The following is an 18,754-nucleotide window of genomic DNA, read 5'->3' on the forward strand; positions in this document are numbered from 1 at the left end:
GATGGAACCAAGAACAAGAGCCAGAGCCCACGAGGATGGGCTGAAACTTGGGTCAGGTCTTGTTTTCATCCTGACCTCAGTGACAGGGGTGTCTAAGGAAGCCAGGAACCTTCGTGGTGAAGGTAAACACACACTGGCCCAATTAGTCTGAGAAGCTGAGGGAGGATGTAGGGAAAGGTGAGACAATTGTAGGCCCTGCTACCGCCTCATCATCCCAAAGGGGCACAGAGAAGCCAGAATGTGCATAAACTACAAGACACATGCTTCCTTCTGCCCCCCAAAATTCCTACACCACCCGCATTCATTGTTTAAAACACCTCAGCCAGTCATTGTTGGGCACCATTAGTGACCAAGAACTCTATGGGAGGTACAGATAATATAAGCAGTGGGTTTATTTTTTTGTTTTTATATTACACAAAGTTTCTACTAGTCATTTTCACCTGCAAAACAAATTCAGGAATGATCGTCAAGTGCCTTCCTTTAAAACCCTTAAGATATTTTGCTTCACTATTTATAGGTGCTGTGGCAAATGTGAAATTGTAATTCTGTGTACCACAGGTGCCATTGTGGCTGGAAGTACTATTCTAAACTGAGCTATAAACGTTTTAAAAGTTATCACGGTACTATAAGGATGGTCACATGATCTGGAAAATGTTAATATGTTAATACTTGAGATGGCGGCCTAGGACAACCTATTGTCCCAGATTCCTGACACAAAATGCTTTGCCAGGGTAGTTTTTGCTAATTGATAGCATACAAATTATGGGCTTTTAGCAAGTTTAATTTTGTAAGTGGTTTAACGCTTCCTGTGCAATTACCTCTGGGGCAAGTTTCACTGTCAGTCATCTTTGAAACTTTCCAGAGTTTCAAATATAGCCACTTCGGTAAGGATGCATTTTGTTAATTTTGCAAAACACGGTTAAGGTACCTTTTGCTGAGTTAACAGCAGAGACATATTGTGCTCCATGCTCATCAAGAATTCTCAATTTTAAAGACTAGGATACTAGTAGCAGGACTTCAAATTCACCTAGTTTTCTACTACAAATTTTTCTCAACCATGTTGCTTGCAAAGAAAAAAAAAAATGAGCAGCAGGAAGCACTGCTTAATTCAGTATATCCTGAAAATATTCACTCCCCTTTTGTGGACTTGAAACAGGATCTTTGCCGTAGAATTAGCGAAAAATGGGGAAAAGCTCACTGAACAATCATTTACCATCATCCCCCCAGGTGTGAAAAAGCAATTGTACATGCATAACACTCAGAAAACCCATTCTGTGTCAGTGGGGCTCAACACCAGTCCTAAGCAGGAGAAACAAACTATGGCTGACACCTGAACAACATGGGTTTGAACTGTGCAGCTCCACTTACATGCAGATTTTTTTGATACGCTGCAGTACTGTAAATGTATTTTCTCTTGATTCTCTTAACATTTTTCTCTATTGTAAGAATATATAATACATATAATGTACAAAATATGTATTACCTTTATCAGTAAGGCTTCCAGTCAACAGTAGGCTGTTAGTAGTTAAGTTTGGGGGAGATCAAAAGTTACATGGATTCTTGACTGTGTGGGGGGGCAGGGGTTGGCACCCCAAACCCTATGTTGTTCAAGGGTCAGCTATACATACGTAATTTTTCAGCTTCTGTCGGCTATCAGCTTCTCTGAAATGTGTTATTTCCAGACCATCGTATGTACCCGTACTCAAAATCACAGCATCTGCTCAATGCTCCTCTTTTGTGAAATTTGACAATTCACTGTATATGAATGACGATGGACAAAGGTAAACTGTATCTAGGGGACAAATTTCTTGACAGTAAGAATCTTATCTTCGATTGATACTGTACTAGTGGCAGGAATTTTGAGCACTTCTGAAGGGCCACTGAAGGTCACCATTTTACAGTGTCCCAAGCTTGAACAGTTTCTTCAATCACAAATGGAAGGTATGTAGAATTTTATGGACTTAATATAAAATCTAAATTTTCACGTGGGATTATCAAAATACATGGTGTTTTGATCTACTTACGTGAAACACAGCATACATAGAGCTTCATCATCAACTGGATTAAAAGGCACATTTTGAAAAGTCTAATATTGTGAAAAGTTTATTTGCTTTAATTAACTCCTTGTTTTCACCATCATTAGAGATACATTTGCTGTCCTTTGTGATCAGATAAAAGACATTTTGGAATGGATAATCTACTATTCTTTATGAAAGAAAAAGATAAGAGTTAAAAACAAAATCCAAGTGCAAAAGTTTTCAGTAGTCTTCCTACCTCCAGTGTACCCCAGCAAAATATTCACAGCTTTTAGGAAATTGATAAATACCAAGTTGCAATTTACCATGTTTCTTCTTCACTAAGTTGTCTGTACGTGTGAAAAAAATCTGCACTATATTCCTGAAGTATACCATATTCCCACAAAGTAAGGGAGCCTACAAGCAACAGTGATCACCGCCGTTCAGTGTCTCACACCTCAAATAACCGTAGACAGGATAATTCAATCTCCAAGTCACTTGATCAACAAGCATTCCCAAAATAATAGGGATCAACTTCTACTCAATAAACCTAATCTGGGTTTACCAACTCTTTCCACAAAATTCAACAGACCCACATATGGTAGTAATTGGTCTTTGAATTTTTAACTATGATTACTTCATTATAAAATGTATTTAATAAAATGTCAACATATGCAATGTAGTATGTTTCAGCATGGAAGATGCAGCTTTAAAGATGTTTATTATAAAATTTTCTTATGGTTGATGCTTTGGATTTTTAAATAAATCATCTCTTCAATAAAAGCCTCTAAATTCATTGAAATTATTTAAAATCCTGGAAAAAGTCTAAACTATTGGTCACTCTATAAAATTTGATAGATGCATTCTGACACATTTATCAGGATACATTTAAAAAACATTTCTTTAGCTAAGCTCTTTAATACAACATAACATTTTGTGACTGTTATACATTATTCTCCCTAATTTATTTTCAGTCTTGGACCTTCAAACCATCTTGGAATAAATATGAAAAATTTTAAATGCAAAAATGAGTAATGCATGATTTCACTTTGGAGATTAAAATCAATAAATATTTTCCTGTGATTTAAAAAAATAAACAGTAGGAACTGTCAATCCTGTGTGCATTTCTGGAATTTAGCTTGTAACAAATATATTCTGTTAGCATATAAAATGTTTTTACCTCACTTTGAAAGCATTAAATATGTAGGGATGTCCAAAATATGTGGGTATTTTTTTTTTTAAACTGACATGAATGCATCCATGTTCCATTAAAAACAAAATAATCAGAATGATGTGCACTTATTAGGAAGCAAGTTTAAAAATTTGGAGTTTTTTTAAAGTGCTGAGATTTGGAAGAGGAATATCTCTAAGCATGCTAACCATACCTTATCATGAACACAAAAAGGACTTTTAAACTCAAGTTTAGAAAAAAAAAATAGAGGTTCTATGAAAGGAAGTTAGTAACAAACATTTTCCATTGAAGAAAGAATTCAGGTAAAAACAAATAGCACCACAATGAATTGCACTAAGGTGCTAAAGGAGGTACCTTATTCCCTGCAGAGTGAACGCTCCTTCTGAAATGTATTGCAACATATAAATGCAATTGTTTAATGGTTACCATTTGGTTCATTCATCTACAGAAAACTGCATTCCTTCTAGTTCATTATATTGAACAAACATTCAAATTACTGAACTATATATAATGTTACATAGTTTACATTTTATGAAAACAAAGCTTGAAGGAATATTTATAAATGTCACCTTGAATATAAGATGACAAGTTTAAAAGGGATTCATATCTCTTAAGACATTTAATTTATGTTAATGGTCCAGGAGTGTTTTAGATATAGATATATTTATATGCATATATATATGTCAACAAGAAGTGTAAAAATTTTTAAAAACAAATCACAGCACTTATAGCTGTTTTACATAAGAAGTACTCAGGGTCATTAAGGTGTCAAACTATTACACTTATAATATGTATATTTTTAAAAAGACTGAAAATGGCACATCAGGAAACGCTGAAATTCTTTTTAAAGGCCCATTTCATTATATCATATTACTGATGTGTCGTTTCAGTGTTATTCCCTTTTCTTCTCAGAACATTTGTCCCTTCTATTTGGATTCATTTCTGGGGTCTCAGTATTCTCTTCCTTTCCTTGGTTAGATGACATCATTCTCCATGTCAAAGATCAGGAAAACGGCTTGGGTCTTCCTTATAGTCATCAGGTATAGTAAAGATGGAGCCATCAAATTCATCATATCGAAACTCCTGAAAAGTCACAGTGGCTGTGATGGTAGGAAACACGGGAATATCTAGAGAGGACAATCAATGACAACATTGTAAAATAAAATGCTTATCTATTTACAGACTATAAATACTCAGAGATACCCATATTCCTTAAAATGTAAAAAAGCATTATTCAAGGACCTGACAAATCCTAATAACATGTCCAATAGGGAGTGTGTCTATTTTGAAGAAGGGTTTTTTATTAGTGAAGAGAGAAAGACACCAAGGCATCAAGAATCACATCAAAAACACAAGTTCCCATTGCTTCCCAATCTTAAAACTATAATACCAGATTCCACCAGTCTTTTAATCTTTTTCTTGGGGCAAAGAGACACATGCATTTGTACTTTTTGCATTTTGGCATCTTTTCTATTCATATTATAGCATATATACTGTTCTGACTCTGAGCTGATTTATTTTCATTCTAATGCAAAAGAAATACATTAACCCCTTTTGTTTTAAAATACTTAATACAATCTGTCACTTAAATATATGCGATAAAAAGTCTCATCAGAATTGGGCAATATCATGCCAACACAGCCTAACGTTTTTTGACATAATATGCACTTCTCACTGAAATTACAGTGAAATCCGACATTAAAAATGGCCAAATACTTTAATCACTCTCTTTAATTTTATCCTTAATATGAGTTTTTAGAAGGAGCACAAATCATAAAACTTGGGTTCTGATTCCTGTAAATCATTTAATTCACGGTCCTCAGGGAGTTCACCTACAAAATAAACAAACTCTAAAGCTTCCTTTAAAACCCTGGAATGATTCTATGAAAACTAAGGTGAGTGTCTGTCTAGAATAACGGCAAAGAGTAAATTACGCGTTACACGGCTAGTATTGTACTGCAGAAAGTAATATTCTTCTGAAAAAAACCCCACACAGATCTGCATAAACATTACAGAGTTCCCAGTTATTTGGGGGGGGGTGGAATCATCCATTTGTGCATACTAGTTACAAATGCTATTCTAATTCAGGGGTCAGCAAAGTAAGTCCCATTGCCTGGCCTGTTTTCATAAGGTCTACGAGCTAACAAAAGATTTTACATTTTTTAACGGTTAAAAAAACACACAAAATAGTATTTCATGCTGATAAAATTAAATGAAGTTCAAATCCCAGCGTCCCTAAGTAAAGTTTATTGGAACACAGGATGCTATTCATTTACTTATTGTCTGTGGCTGCTTTAGTTTTCCAAAAAGAATTAAGTAATCGTGACAGAAACCATATGGCCCACAAAGCCTAAAATATTTATTATCCTTCAGAAAGTTAATGACCCATTTTAGGCATTGGAAACAAGGGAACAAAACAAGTGAACAAGAGAAAAGATAATGCATTTATGGAGATTATATTCTGGTTGGGAGACAGAGTAAATAAGTAAAAAGTATCTGTGACTATATAGACAAAAGTAAAGCATGGTAGGGTGAAAGGAGTTGCAGTGCTGGGATAAGAGCTCTTGAAGGTGGTTATAATAAAACCTCAATAGTTTCATACCTTTCAGCAAAGGTATGAACCATACAGTTAGTTGTCTAGAGCAAAAAAAAATCCCAAGCAGAGGGAACAAGTACAAATGCCCTAAAAAAGACAGTGTCTGGTGTATTCTGGGAACAGCAAAGAGACCAGTGTGACTGACTAACAGCTGAGTGAAGAAGGGAAGATGAACAGAAGAAAGGGTCAGGGGAGAAACAGACACCCAGATCAAGTGGGGTTTAGATCAAAAAGTTTCGCTATTTATTTCTCTGGATGAAGTGGAAAGCCAATGTAAAGTTGTGAGCTTTTTTTTTAATCTGTTTTGCCAATTTCTATCTTTTAAATCGTCTATTTGGACTACTTACATTTAATGGAATTATTTACATATTAAGACTTAAGTCTGACATTTTTTTGTTGTCTGTTTCTCATTTCTTTGTCTTCTTTTCTTACCTTCCTATAGGTTACTTGACTATTTTACAATTTCATTTTCATTTCATTTATCTATAGTGTTTTTGAATATACCTCTTTGTATAGCTTCTCTAGCTATATGTGTGTGTGTATATATACATATATATGTATGTGGGTCTGTGTGTGTGTAGATATATTATATATAACTTATCATAGTCTTCTAGTGTCATCATTTTAGCAGTTCAAGTGAAGTAGAAAACTCTGCCTCCCTTTATGTCCCTTTATATGTCCCTTTACCTTCTCCCCTTTACAAAAAAATTGTAAATAGAAAGTAACAATGGAGATATAAAACTAGACTTTCAAGTAGCCTGGCTATGAAAAACAAAGATTAAAGGCAAGTGCTGGGTAGGGAAGAGTTAAAGGGGTTATTGCACTTACTGGTTGAATTTTAAAAGGAGAAAGACCTGAACAAAGCCTAACAGCTAACAGAAAAAGCAGCGGAGAAGGGAGTCGGAAGATAAAAGAAAAATATGGGGAGACTGATAGAGCAAGGTTTTTAAAAGAAATGCGAGAACAGATCCATAGTACAAATGGAGAGATTATTCAAGCTAAGAAGAGAGGTACCACTTCCACTGAGATAGGAAAGATAAAGGAAAATATGGAACTTGTGACAAAAAACATCTGTTTTGTGGGGGGGTGGGGGGGAGTTGGGAGTAATACGGAGGTCTCATTTCTGATTGTCTTTTTTTTTCCTAACTAGGGAAGCAAAAATCATCTGCTTAGACTATGCAAAATGTAGTGGGAGAAGCTGGGGACTGGTAAAAGAGGTTCAAATTTAGCTTCTGAGTCGAATGGGAAGAGAAGCAAAAAGAGAAAAGATCATTCATAACTAGCATTTAAAGCTCTGGCTGATTTTGAAAACAGAATTATCTTAACAACAATTTCTAAATTTTTATAATTTTCCCTTCAATTTTATTTTTAAGCCTGAATACAGAAACAGAAATGGTGGAAGATTAAACAGACCCAGTGCTAGAGTTTTACAGGGTTAATTCAAAAGAAGGACAAAAGACAAAAAGAAAGATAAACAAATTCCCAATAGCTTTAGAATGCAAGCAAAAGATTATCAATCCCTTGTTAAGAATGTGGTTCTACATTAGAGAAATGCCTGCAAAAATGTATTGTAGACTTTCTTTTTTCCTTTTCACATAATCAAAATATTTCTTTTGCATATAAATCTATATTATATTGTGGGGTCTGAATGGAGTTTAGGACTTAAAGAGATATTTTGGGACTTAAATAGATGTGAATGCTGGGATAGTTTGAAACTCTCATATTTTCAATCCCTGCCCACTGTTTTAGTTTGACACTTTCAATACAGTACCTAGAAGAGAGTCCAATGTTTCAACTATTTTCTGGTTATAGCAAATTACAATGGGATTTTAGCGTCTGCAGAAATGATCACATAATGATCCCAACCCGTAACTCAAACACACATCTCTTGATTGCTTTAGTTTTCAAATCATTTCTGCCTTAAGATCTTATCACTGGTTTCTTCAAGCAGACACTGGGTTTCCAGTACTTTTTCACCACAAAGGGAATCTACAGTGACATTATGAAATGTTTTAAAATCTACTTTAACCCACAACATGCTTATTTCCAAGTCTGTAAAGTTGAAAAGGTCATGTTTACTTTTTAGCAATGAAAGCATTATTTCTGTGAGAAAAGCATTTTGGCCTAATTACTCTGAAATGTGGTTTGAGTAATATTAACTAAAAAATAAAATCCATCTGAGGGATTAAATAAAGGTTATATTTACTATATATTTATTTTTCTCTCCCTCTGGAATGTAAACCCTAAGAGGGCAGAGACTTTTACTGTCTCTCACCCCTAGAAAAGCAACTGGCATATAGCAAGCACTAATAAAATAAATATTTGGTGGCATATTTAATACCATCAAACAGAGTACGGGTGGTAGTAAAGGCTCTCCTGAAGCTTAATGTTAAATCTAAGCCAAAGCTCCTAAAGAATCTTTTAATAGTCTCTTGTTCCCAGTTTTCTGATATACTTAAATATGCACGAAAATGGGGGCTTGCTGTTCTTAAAGATCATTGCTTAAGATGAAGTTAAGTTTAAACATTTAAGACTGAAAAATAAAATGTATGAGTATTACTTTGCCCATGAATAGTGACTGTTGATCCCAGAAACATCCCCACTGTTCAGAAACTCAAAAATCTGCTAAAAGTTTGGGCTAAAATCCAGTCTCCCTATTTGACATTAGAAAACATTATCACAGCGTATTATAAGTTCACCCACACTCTCTTGTATGAGATATTTGCATATCCCTTACATTTAACTTAAATCCAGTAGAATTAGAACTCTCATTGGGCATTTTACACATTTGATAAAACATCAATCTCAATCCATGTAATCACAGAAAAACTTTATAAAAATGCAAGCAACTAGGAAATCATTTTCCTTCAAAACACAATTCTTATTAAATGTTAGTAAACAGCTCCATATTTCTAATAGACACTGAAATTACATGTAAATTTTCTCTTACCTAGTTTTACAGGAAAGCCTGGAGGAAGCTTCATCTGAACAAATTCTCTAAGCTTGTTAAAGTGCTTGAAGGGAGCTATCACTTCCAAAACATTCAATAACCTGAAAAATGGAGAAAAAAATGTTATTTCTCAAATTGATTTCTTTGTACCCTTATGTTGTTTTATAACTACATGCATCAAACTCAGACAGTAGTATTGACTTCTAGATGTTAAGGATGAGGAAATGTCACCTCCTTCTTCCTCCTGATTTTTTGTTTTCTTGCTCTTTTTACTGTGTTAAGGTTTACAACATTTACATTTGTTTGTGAAGCCATAATTACACAGTTGTTAGATCCATATTTAAATGAAAAGGCTTACACCCATGTTCTTCCTGAAGTCTACACATTCCTGAGTTCATTAATCCGTCTCACTGGGTGGCTGAATTTCATGGTCAATTTTGTATGTGTGAAGGACTCTTATATTCTTTGTATTCCTTGATTTCTTACAGATTTCATAAAGGAGTGTTTCTTTTCTGCATATTTAAAGGGATACTGGGCCGGCATAAAATTTCAGTTTATGCTTCTTTCCCTCTGAATTAGAATTTCATAATGTCTCCCAGAATTCAGTATTACAAATTAGCCTTCATCTTTCATATTTTAGTCGAACGGATTTCATTTTCAAATAGTATTATTTTTCTTTCAAAATGGACCCATATTGCTGCTATATTTTTGAATTCTTCTATGTTTTCTTCAATTGCTTGATATCTAAATGACCTTTTAGCCAGATACACAACCTAATCACATTTTCTTTGTCTCAGAAACATCAAGATGTAAAAAACTGTAAAGCCAGGTTTTTACCGCTTTTTTGCCTAAATGCCTGTGGATTTCTTTATTAACCAGTGAAGTCCAATAGTTTAATCAGGATAATTATTGTTATTAATCATTCTTAGATTCTTCTTAGAACCTAATGTTATGCTACAGATTCAGTTTTTCCTTACAGAGAAATTATTACCCTACTGTGAATACTATTTTGGTTACATTTTGGAGGCTTTCTATGTAAGTGGATAACCAATGATCCTTATGTTGAACACTCTTTGTCCCATAAATACTGCTTCTCTAATTCCTTTAATCTTTTTTTATTAAATTCACTATGAGCTATCAAATTTTATTTTTCAGCCACATCTTTTGTGTTCACTGTTGTGTCTAATGTATTTGTTTTGCAACAGTGTTATTTAGTACTTATTTCCTTAGCTTTATAATCTTTTCATTTCATTCTATTATCCTATCATCTCATCTAGAATACCGAGTTTACTGATTTCACATTCTTTTTACGTTTTTCTATAGCATTTACAAGGAATTTTCTTCTGTCTTTGACCTATGTTTTATTCTAAAATGAATATTTTGTCTGGCTTTTACATACTGTTTCGTGTTTTATTCAGAAGGAATGGTTATAATGGCCACATCTTATAAATTCTAATGTACCCACTTTTTTCACATATTAACTGTGAAATTGGGACAATTCCTAAAATTGATAGCATCTTACAATTAGCCACATTTTTCTTCTTTATTAGAACATAAAACTGGTGCTCCTTGAGTCAGATGGGTCCAAGATAGGATGAAGTATGCAGATTTGCAGGTATGGCCAAATGCCCTTCCCACATCTTCTCACAACTAACTATCAACCTCCCTCTCTGATCTACAGATTGAGAGCTGTATAGCTCACTTTACTCATTCTCCTCACTTTGGTTACTGAGGAGTATGACACATGTATAACTTTTGTAGAAAATATGAGTCCTTCTTTCTTCTGTGATAATTATTTTTTAATATCCTAGGCCAGATTAGAGGGGGAGGACCTACAAAGGAAAAATAGCCTGGTGCTTCAATTCATCCCCTACTTTAGAGAGGAGACTGAAGTTATAGTTCTGTCAGTCAGCTGTCCCGACCCACCACTCCCATTCCACCCATCTCTCCAAATTGGATTTCCTTTTTTTGAGAGAAGGAGGCAGACAGAAAGGGAGGGAGAGAATCTTTTTTTTTTTTTTTTTGTATTTCATTAATGGGATATTTTATTAAACAGATATTTATTGCATGGATAATATGATATTCTTATAAGATTATAATAGTCTTTATTTTTTTTAATGTTTTTTTATATTATGTTAGTCACCATACAGTACATCCCTGGTTTCTGATGTAAAGTTCGATGATTCATCAGTTGCGTATAATACCCAGTGCACCATGCAATACGTGCCCTCCTTACTACCTATCACCAGCCTATCCCATTCCCCCAGTCCCCTCCCCTCTGAAGCCCTCAGTTTGTTTCTCAGAGTCCACAGTCTCTCATGCTTCATTCCCCTTTCTGATCACCCTCCCTTCCCTATCCCCCCCTCCCCTACCGATCTTCCTAGTTCTTATGTTCCATAGATGAGAGAAATCACATGATAATTGTCTTTCTCTGCTTGACTTATTTCACTTAGCATTATCTCGAGAGGGAGAGAATCTTAAGCAGGCTCCACGCCCAGCAGAGTCTGACACAATGATGGGCTCAATCTCATGACCCTGAGATCATGAACTGAGCTGAAATCAAGAGTGGATGCTTAACCAATTGAGCCACCCAGGCACCCCACAAATTGGATTTTTTAAATGAACATCTGATGAGTACAGGTTTGAAAGGATATATTCAAGATGTTCACTGCAGTATTGTTTACAATGGTGACAAACTACAATCAAAATGTTTATCATAGGGAGATGACAAAATAAAGGACAGTATATCAATACTAAAAAATACCAAGAAAAGAAGAAAAAGAGATAAAAATGTAATTATTGTGAGAACTCCAAGGTATACTCATTTTTAAAAGAAAAAACAAAACTCACAGAACAAAATCTAACTATTCCTCAATCTTATTTTTAAAAAAAAAGGCAAAAACACACAGAAAAATCTAGACAAAAATACCGCAGTTATTCACCTATTAACTATTAGTGAGGTAAAAGTAAACTCATTTTTATTCTATAAACTTCCATGCTGTTAGATTTTTTTTTACAGTAAGCATGGATTCATTTACTATTCTTATAATTTTAAAAAAATATTAAAAAATTTATCTGGTTAAAATAGTAAAAATGTTAATAATTTGTGAAACAAATTGTCTAGAGGGGTGCACAAACTATCAAAGCAATGGCTATTTGCTTTTTCATTTCAAAGAACTCAAATGCAACACTCAGATGCAAATATTATTACAGCCTTTAGGGTTTCTTAGTTTCTTTCATAGACTTGTATAGTTAGTAACAAACTTACGACTCTATTCCCAAGGGAAATTCCTGGCTCATGGCTATCGTGGCTTTAAATGTTTTCTTACTCTCTTTGCACACCAGTTCTCTACCCAGATGAGGAGCTCTAAAACGGGAAGGAAACAAAAAATTAGTAAACATTTTCTACATGCTACTATCTTCCTATGAAGCATCTGTTAATTTTCCTTACTCTGTATAGAAATAAATTTAAATTATGCTACAAGGACTTAAAACATGTATAAGAAATGAGACAAGGGTAACAAAAAAAGAAGCTAGCATTAGGTAAAAGTTCAGAAAAAAATGGTCAAAGTCAACAAATTTCATATTGAATATAATTTTAATAATCACTATTTTTATAATAATTTTTATTATGTTATGTTAGTCACCATACAGTGTATCCTTAGCTTTTTGTTGTTTTTTTTTTTTTTAAAGATTTTATTTATTTATTTATTTATTTGACAGAGACAGCCAGCGAGGGAACACAAGCAGGGGGAGTGGGAGAGGAAGAAGCAGGCTCCTAGGGAGGAGCCTGATGTGGGGCTCGATCCCAGAGCACTGGGATCACGCCTTGAGCCAAAGGCAGACACTTAACAACTGCGCCACCCAGGAGCCCCTATCCTTAGTTTTTGATGTAGTGTTCCGTGATTCATTATTTGCGTATAACACCCAGTGCTCCCTGCAATATGTGCCCTCCTTAATACCCATCACTGGTCTATCCCAATCCCCCACCCCCCTACCCTCTGAAGCCCTCAGTTTGTTTCCCAGAGTCCATAGTTTCTCATGGTGCATTCCCCCTTCTGTTTACCCCCCCTTCATTCTTCCCTTTCTTCTCCTACTGATCTTCCTATTTCTTATGGTCCATAAATGAGTGAAACCATATGATAATTGTCTTTCTCTGCTTATTTTTAGGAATAATGCAAACCATTAGAAAAAGTAAACTTTAAAAATATTGTAAATCTCTAAAATCACATATTCAATTCAATCTCCTTTACTGTCTATACTTCTTAGCACTGACCAGTAAGAAGTAAAGAATAAAGAATTCTATATTCTATATTAACTATAGACTATTATAAGATGGAAACATTTTGGAGAAGTTAGAAAAATATAATAATAAAACTTAAATTTTTTTTTTAAAAGTCATGCAACTTCTTCCTAATCTTGGAAGTAGGTAATATTTTATTCCCCACCAAAAGGAAAAAATATTTCTACAAACAACTGTACCTTCTTTAACAGGGTTGGCTAGGAAAAAATCTTTTTATTTATTCATTCAAAATAAACCATTTGTTCACTCATCGTCCTTTTATTCAATAAATATTTACTACTTACAAATCATGTAATAGGTACTCTAGTAAGGATCAGTAATACAACATTAAGCAAAGTCTTATGTAAGGATGGTGAGGAGAGGCCTGGTACAGGCTGAAACAGATAATGACAGGGTATGAGCTTAGAAAGGCAAAAAGTAGAAAAACAGCGAATGGCTTTACTCGCCATGCTAAAGACTGAGGATAATAACAGAATATAAAAGTTCACATATAATGGAAAAATTCAAATAATCAACTGCAATGAGAAATTCCTCACATATTTTCTTAGAATAATGTGCTGTTAAGTTTTTTGGGTTGTATAAAATGGCAGCAGGGATGTTAAAAGAAGGCTCCACAATTATTCAAATATAACTGGAATTACTTCTCTCCCTCATCACGCTTAATCCATGTTTTATAAAATAAAAATTGCTTCAGACAAAACTACACTAAAAATTGTTTCTAAAATAATTTTACACCAATTCACATTTTTACAAACTGTTCTAAAAACCAATGAATAAAACAAAATAAAACAAAAATACCCCTACTTTCCAAAATAAAATAAAACAAAAAAACTTACTTTCCATTTTCAGCAGATATATATTCTTCCCATGTAATAGTGTTCTGAGGAGGAGGGGTAAGGGACTGTCTTCGAACCGGCTGCCAAAAAAGAAAAAGAAAAAGAAAAAAAAAGAGGAAGAGAGACAGAGAGGGAAAAAAAAAGAAAAATGACGTGTTTTAAAAGATATAAAATAAAAACATGCAATAAACTATGTAAATTACTAATGTACTTAAATTAAATCTCTTCAATATAATGCTTTAAGGAATTACTTCCAAGATAATTCCATGATGATTTAAGCTCTATCGGAAGATTATCAATTTTTTTTCTAAATCTCAAATCAGACAAGTATCAAAAAAGTAAAATCCATTCATTCAATGGTTTAATCATCTAAAATGTTCCTGGTATTATGCCAGATGTTGAACATTGGAACTAAAGAGAAATATAAAAACTAATCCTGACTTCAAGGACTTTACAGTTCAGAGTTGGAAAGAAGAAGAAAAAAAACCAAACCATATAAACATAACCATCAGAAATACAAAGTACTGTATGATTAAAGGCCAAATGAGCTTACAAAAAACTGAACAGTACAGAAGTTCAGAAAATAAAGCAATTTTCTATGGACAATAAACTGAGACTAGGGATTGGGGCTCAGATTTCAACAAAAACAAAATAAAAAGATATATATTTAGACAAGGAGAACTGATGGTAAAAAACACAAGTAGACTAATTCATGTGAACCGGAAAGGAAAGGTCAAAAGGGAGATCAACAATAGTGATAAAGGTCATGTCAGATTTTAAAACTTACATGTTGTCTTTGTTAAATATGAATTTGTATCACCACAGGATGAACTGGCAATAAGGAACTAAGGAAGTGGCACTTTTGAAATTAAAAATTGCTAAGGAAAACTACTAAGACAAACTCATGGAGCAAAAGCACAATAAATGAAGGACTAATATAAATCACAAAATAAACAGCTAACACTGGGAGAGGGTCTCATTCATAGCACAGTTTTAGATATTATAAGATGTTAGTAGGCAGGATATTAGAACTGTTAAAAATCAAGCATTTTGAAGACAACAAATTGAATTGGAATCCCAGGTCCACTACCTGATAGCTATGGGAATTTGGGCATTACATTCTCTTATGTCAATTTAGCTCACCTGCAAAATGTATGACCACCTATCTCCTAGCTAAGAATTCAAGGCAATAATGTATAGAAAGAGCATAATGCCTGGCATAAAATATTCAGTAAATAACAGTCATGATGATATACCGTGAAGTTCCCAGAGGACACTTACAAAAAAAAAGGGAAGTCAGAGTTAAAAGACATGGGAATTCTCTGACTAGATTAAAAAAAAAAAAAAGTGAGAAAGCAGAGGGTTGATAACTAGTTCTAAAAACAACATGCATTAGGGGGAGAAAAAAAGACAGAAAGGAGCCAGATATTAATCAACAAGGAAAAAAAGAAAAATCAGATCATCGAGTTGTCATGGAGGCCAAAAGACTGTCATATATCACAATACAAACACTTTAAAGAGAAAGAAGCCTCAAAAAGGGCCATACATTTTTTTTTTCTTGGTTAGAAATGATTGAGATCTTTGAATAGCATCAGAAAGATGGGCGGGGGGGAGGAACCTAACAGTGTTTGAGCATCAGGCAGTATGAAAGACAACAATTTCATTCTTGAAAAGTTTACAAAGAGACACAAAGAAATTGGGTTATAATCCAGAGTGATGGGGGCTATGATTAAGGGATCTAAAGGATGACATAAAATCACAGAGAAGGGGTCTCTGACCCAGATTGGGGTAGCCAAAGGTAAGTGCCAGTAATCATGGTTCCTGAGCAGAGGAGTCGAAAAGAAAGAGAACAAAATAACCAGCTAAAGGAGACTGGGGAAAGCACAATGGTGAGAAAAGTCATGTGCTGTACAGGAAAACTGCAAGTGTATGGTACCTACTTAGTATGAGTAGAATACATGAAGAGAAAGTAGTAAGATACAGGGGCAAATAAGCAAGTCAGAAACAAGAAAAAGTAGTTTGGATGGGTTTTGTGCATTGAGTAGATTGCATTTTACTCAGGAAGCAATGGACAAATATTTTGAGCAATATAATGTGGTTTTTAAAACACAAATTTTGGAGCCAGACTGATCAAACCCTGTCTTCGCTAATTACTAACCGGCTTTAGATATTCAACATCTTTTGTCTCATTTTAGTCAACTATATGACCTCACAGGGTTTGTGAAGATAAAAATGAATTGTTAAATATAAAGCACTTAATTTAAAACGGTGACTGACAAGCAGTAATTATTCTATACATTTTAGCTATTGAGCATATAGGCATTACATAGCTCATGTGTTTCAGGCAGATCACTCTGAGAGCAGTGTGTAAGTTACAAACTTATCTCAGTAATCCAAATGAGAAATGATAACGGCATGCTGCTTCAAAATGGAAGGAGAAAAACAGATTCAAGAAATCTTCAAGATTTTATTACTGACCAGACACAGGATAAGGAAAGCTAAGAAGACTAAGGACAAATTTCAAGTTGCTGGCTTGGGTAATGGTAGTAGATAATGGTGCCACCACTCAAGATAGAGAAGATAGGAAGGAGGAATAAAATTGTTTGATCAAATTTACACATACTAAATTTTATTTTTATTTATTTTTATTTACTTAAGTAGGCTCCATGCCCAGCATTTAGCCCAACATGGGGCTTGAACTCACAACCCTGAGATCAAGACCTGAGCTGAGATCAAGAATCAGATCCTTAACCAACTGAGCCACCCAGGAACCCCTAAACATACTAAATTTTTAGATACTTATGTTTATCCAAGTGTAGTAAATGAAAATACTACAGATCTGATGATTAGGAGAAGTCACAACTGAAAGCATATTTTGGGTAAGAGTTACCAGTATTTATATGGTAATAGAAACAACATCAGATATGTATCTAACCAATGAGACATTAGAGACTACTAGTTGTCCACCTAGTGTCTATTCTCCCATTCTTTATTGTAAAAAAAAAAAAAAAAAAAAGCCTCCTATTCAAATTTTTGTCTGGGCATATGACTTCATAGACTAAAGACTTAGTTTCTAGCCATTCTCGCAGCTAGCTGAATGTTACCACGTTACTGAGTTCTAACCAATAGGATGTGAGCACAGTGAAGTGTGCAACTTCTGACTGGGTTCTCAAACAAAACAGGCAAGCCCTCTCCTTCCAAATTACTATTAGGAATTACTATTCCTGCTAGCTGAAATACTGAACAGGTAATAAACGATCTTATACCATGTGGATGAGAGTCACATCTAAGAACAGCAGAGAAATAAGACAAAAAAGACTAGGTCTGAGATTAACCTGCAAGGCAGAGAAACCACATGAACTCAGATTTTTGTATGGGAAAAAAGTAATCAATACCAGTTTAATACATATAATGGGATACTACACCTAATACTATGGCATGTGGCACTGGCTTAGTAGAATGACGAGCAGGCTTCAAAGGTAGTTAGTGACCCTCATAAATACTGTAACAAGATATTAGGTAAAACAGTATCTTGTGATACTACAAAAGGGAAACAGATACATGCTAACAGAACCTGTAATTCTAAGGGAAGAGACTGGAAAAATTTAAGACTGCTGCTCCAACCCAGAACAATAGCAAAGGCTAATCTCGCCTCCATCCAAATCTCTAATTAAGCAGACCATAGCCAATTTCTTTCAGAACACTGCTTAAAATTTGTTTATTCTTGCTTCCAGTCTAGTTAATATTTGCATATATGTGGCTATAAATGGTTTTATGCATTATACACACACACACACACACACATATATATTATGTATACATACATATTACCATGCATACGTATATGTATTATCATAGTAAAGACTCATTTGCCAGGCATGATAAGATAATGTGGTATATGTCACTTAAGTATATTTTTTCAGGTAATAAATTTCCCTAAGCAGTTCTGTTTCTAGTAGAATTCTTTCTAAACTGTACATTATACATTACCCATCTTATAAAAAAACTGTAATGAATCTAATTTATAATTTAATGTTTTACTGAGTACTTTGTCTTATCACAGTATCAATTATTGTATTTTAATAAAGTCTTTCCCACTTTGTTTATTCTAACTGACCCTTTGTTATACACTGACACTTGTACCTAAATCCATCAGTGTTCCTTCTACACTGCTACCATAGCTGTCTAATAAAACAGGAAGACATGAAGGGTACCACAGGACACCAGATGGTTTTCTAACGCTATTTTCCCAAGTCAACAGGCTCTGTAACAGAAATGTCATCAAACCTTTCTTCGTAATTAAATGCAAAAATTCTAATGCCTATTTTCCTTGAAGCATATAAAAATATATTTTTTAATGCATTGCTAAGTCTGCTCCTATTCTACTATATGGTAAAGGTTTCTTGAAGTTTAAGACATTCATGTATTTTGTATCTATGTATTCCTATTTAGATTTTATATATTTGAAAAAATACATAAGCACTAATAGACCTTAACCCAGTATTCTATATATATAGTTGGCACACAATAAATGCTTTTATCAATGACTCTATGTCTAAGGTATAAACAGGGCACTGTTTCCTCCTCCAACAATAACTGGTTAGAACAAAGATGAAAAAGAACACCAAAAATATAAGAACAAGTATCAGTCTTAAGAATTTCTGAGCATTTAGATTTTATTATAAAAAATATTGTCAAAAATATGTCATAAATTGGGGCGCCTGGGTGGCACAGAGGTTAAGCGTCTGCCTTCGGCTCAGGGCGTGATCCCGGCGTTATGGGATCGAGCCCCACATCAGGTTCCTCCGCTATGAGCCTGCTTCTTCCTCTCCCACTCCCCCTGCTTGTGTTCCCTCTCTCGC

At 34.3% G+C, this 18,754-nt stretch overlaps 1 protein-coding gene across 3 annotated transcripts in view; it reads right to left on the reverse strand.

Annotated features, from left to right (window-relative positions):
* Nucleotides 1–2,075: 2,075 nt before the first annotated feature.
* The window catches only part of ANKRD13C (ankyrin repeat domain 13C), an 85,535-nt gene continuing 68,856 nt past the window's right edge, over nucleotides 2,076–18,754 (reverse strand). For all 3 annotated transcript variants that reach the window (XM_011237717.3, XM_019810375.2, XM_002929673.4), the window contains 4 exons: nucleotides 13,893–13,972; nucleotides 12,022–12,120; nucleotides 8,754–8,854; nucleotides 2,076–4,334 (listed from right to left, as the gene is read on the reverse strand). In XM_011237717.3, coding sequence (XP_011236019.1) covers nucleotides 4,204–4,334; nucleotides 8,754–8,854; nucleotides 12,022–12,120; nucleotides 13,893–13,972 — 411 coding nt within the window. In that variant the 3' untranslated portion in view covers nucleotides 2,076–4,203. The remainder of the gene's footprint in view (nucleotides 4,335–8,753; nucleotides 8,855–12,021; nucleotides 12,121–13,892; nucleotides 13,973–18,754) is intronic.

This window comes from Ailuropoda melanoleuca, chromosome 2, assembly GCF_002007445.2.
Source record: "Ailuropoda melanoleuca isolate Jingjing chromosome 2, ASM200744v2, whole genome shotgun sequence".
Taxonomy (NCBI): Eukaryota; Metazoa; Chordata; class Mammalia; order Carnivora; family Ursidae; genus Ailuropoda; species Ailuropoda melanoleuca.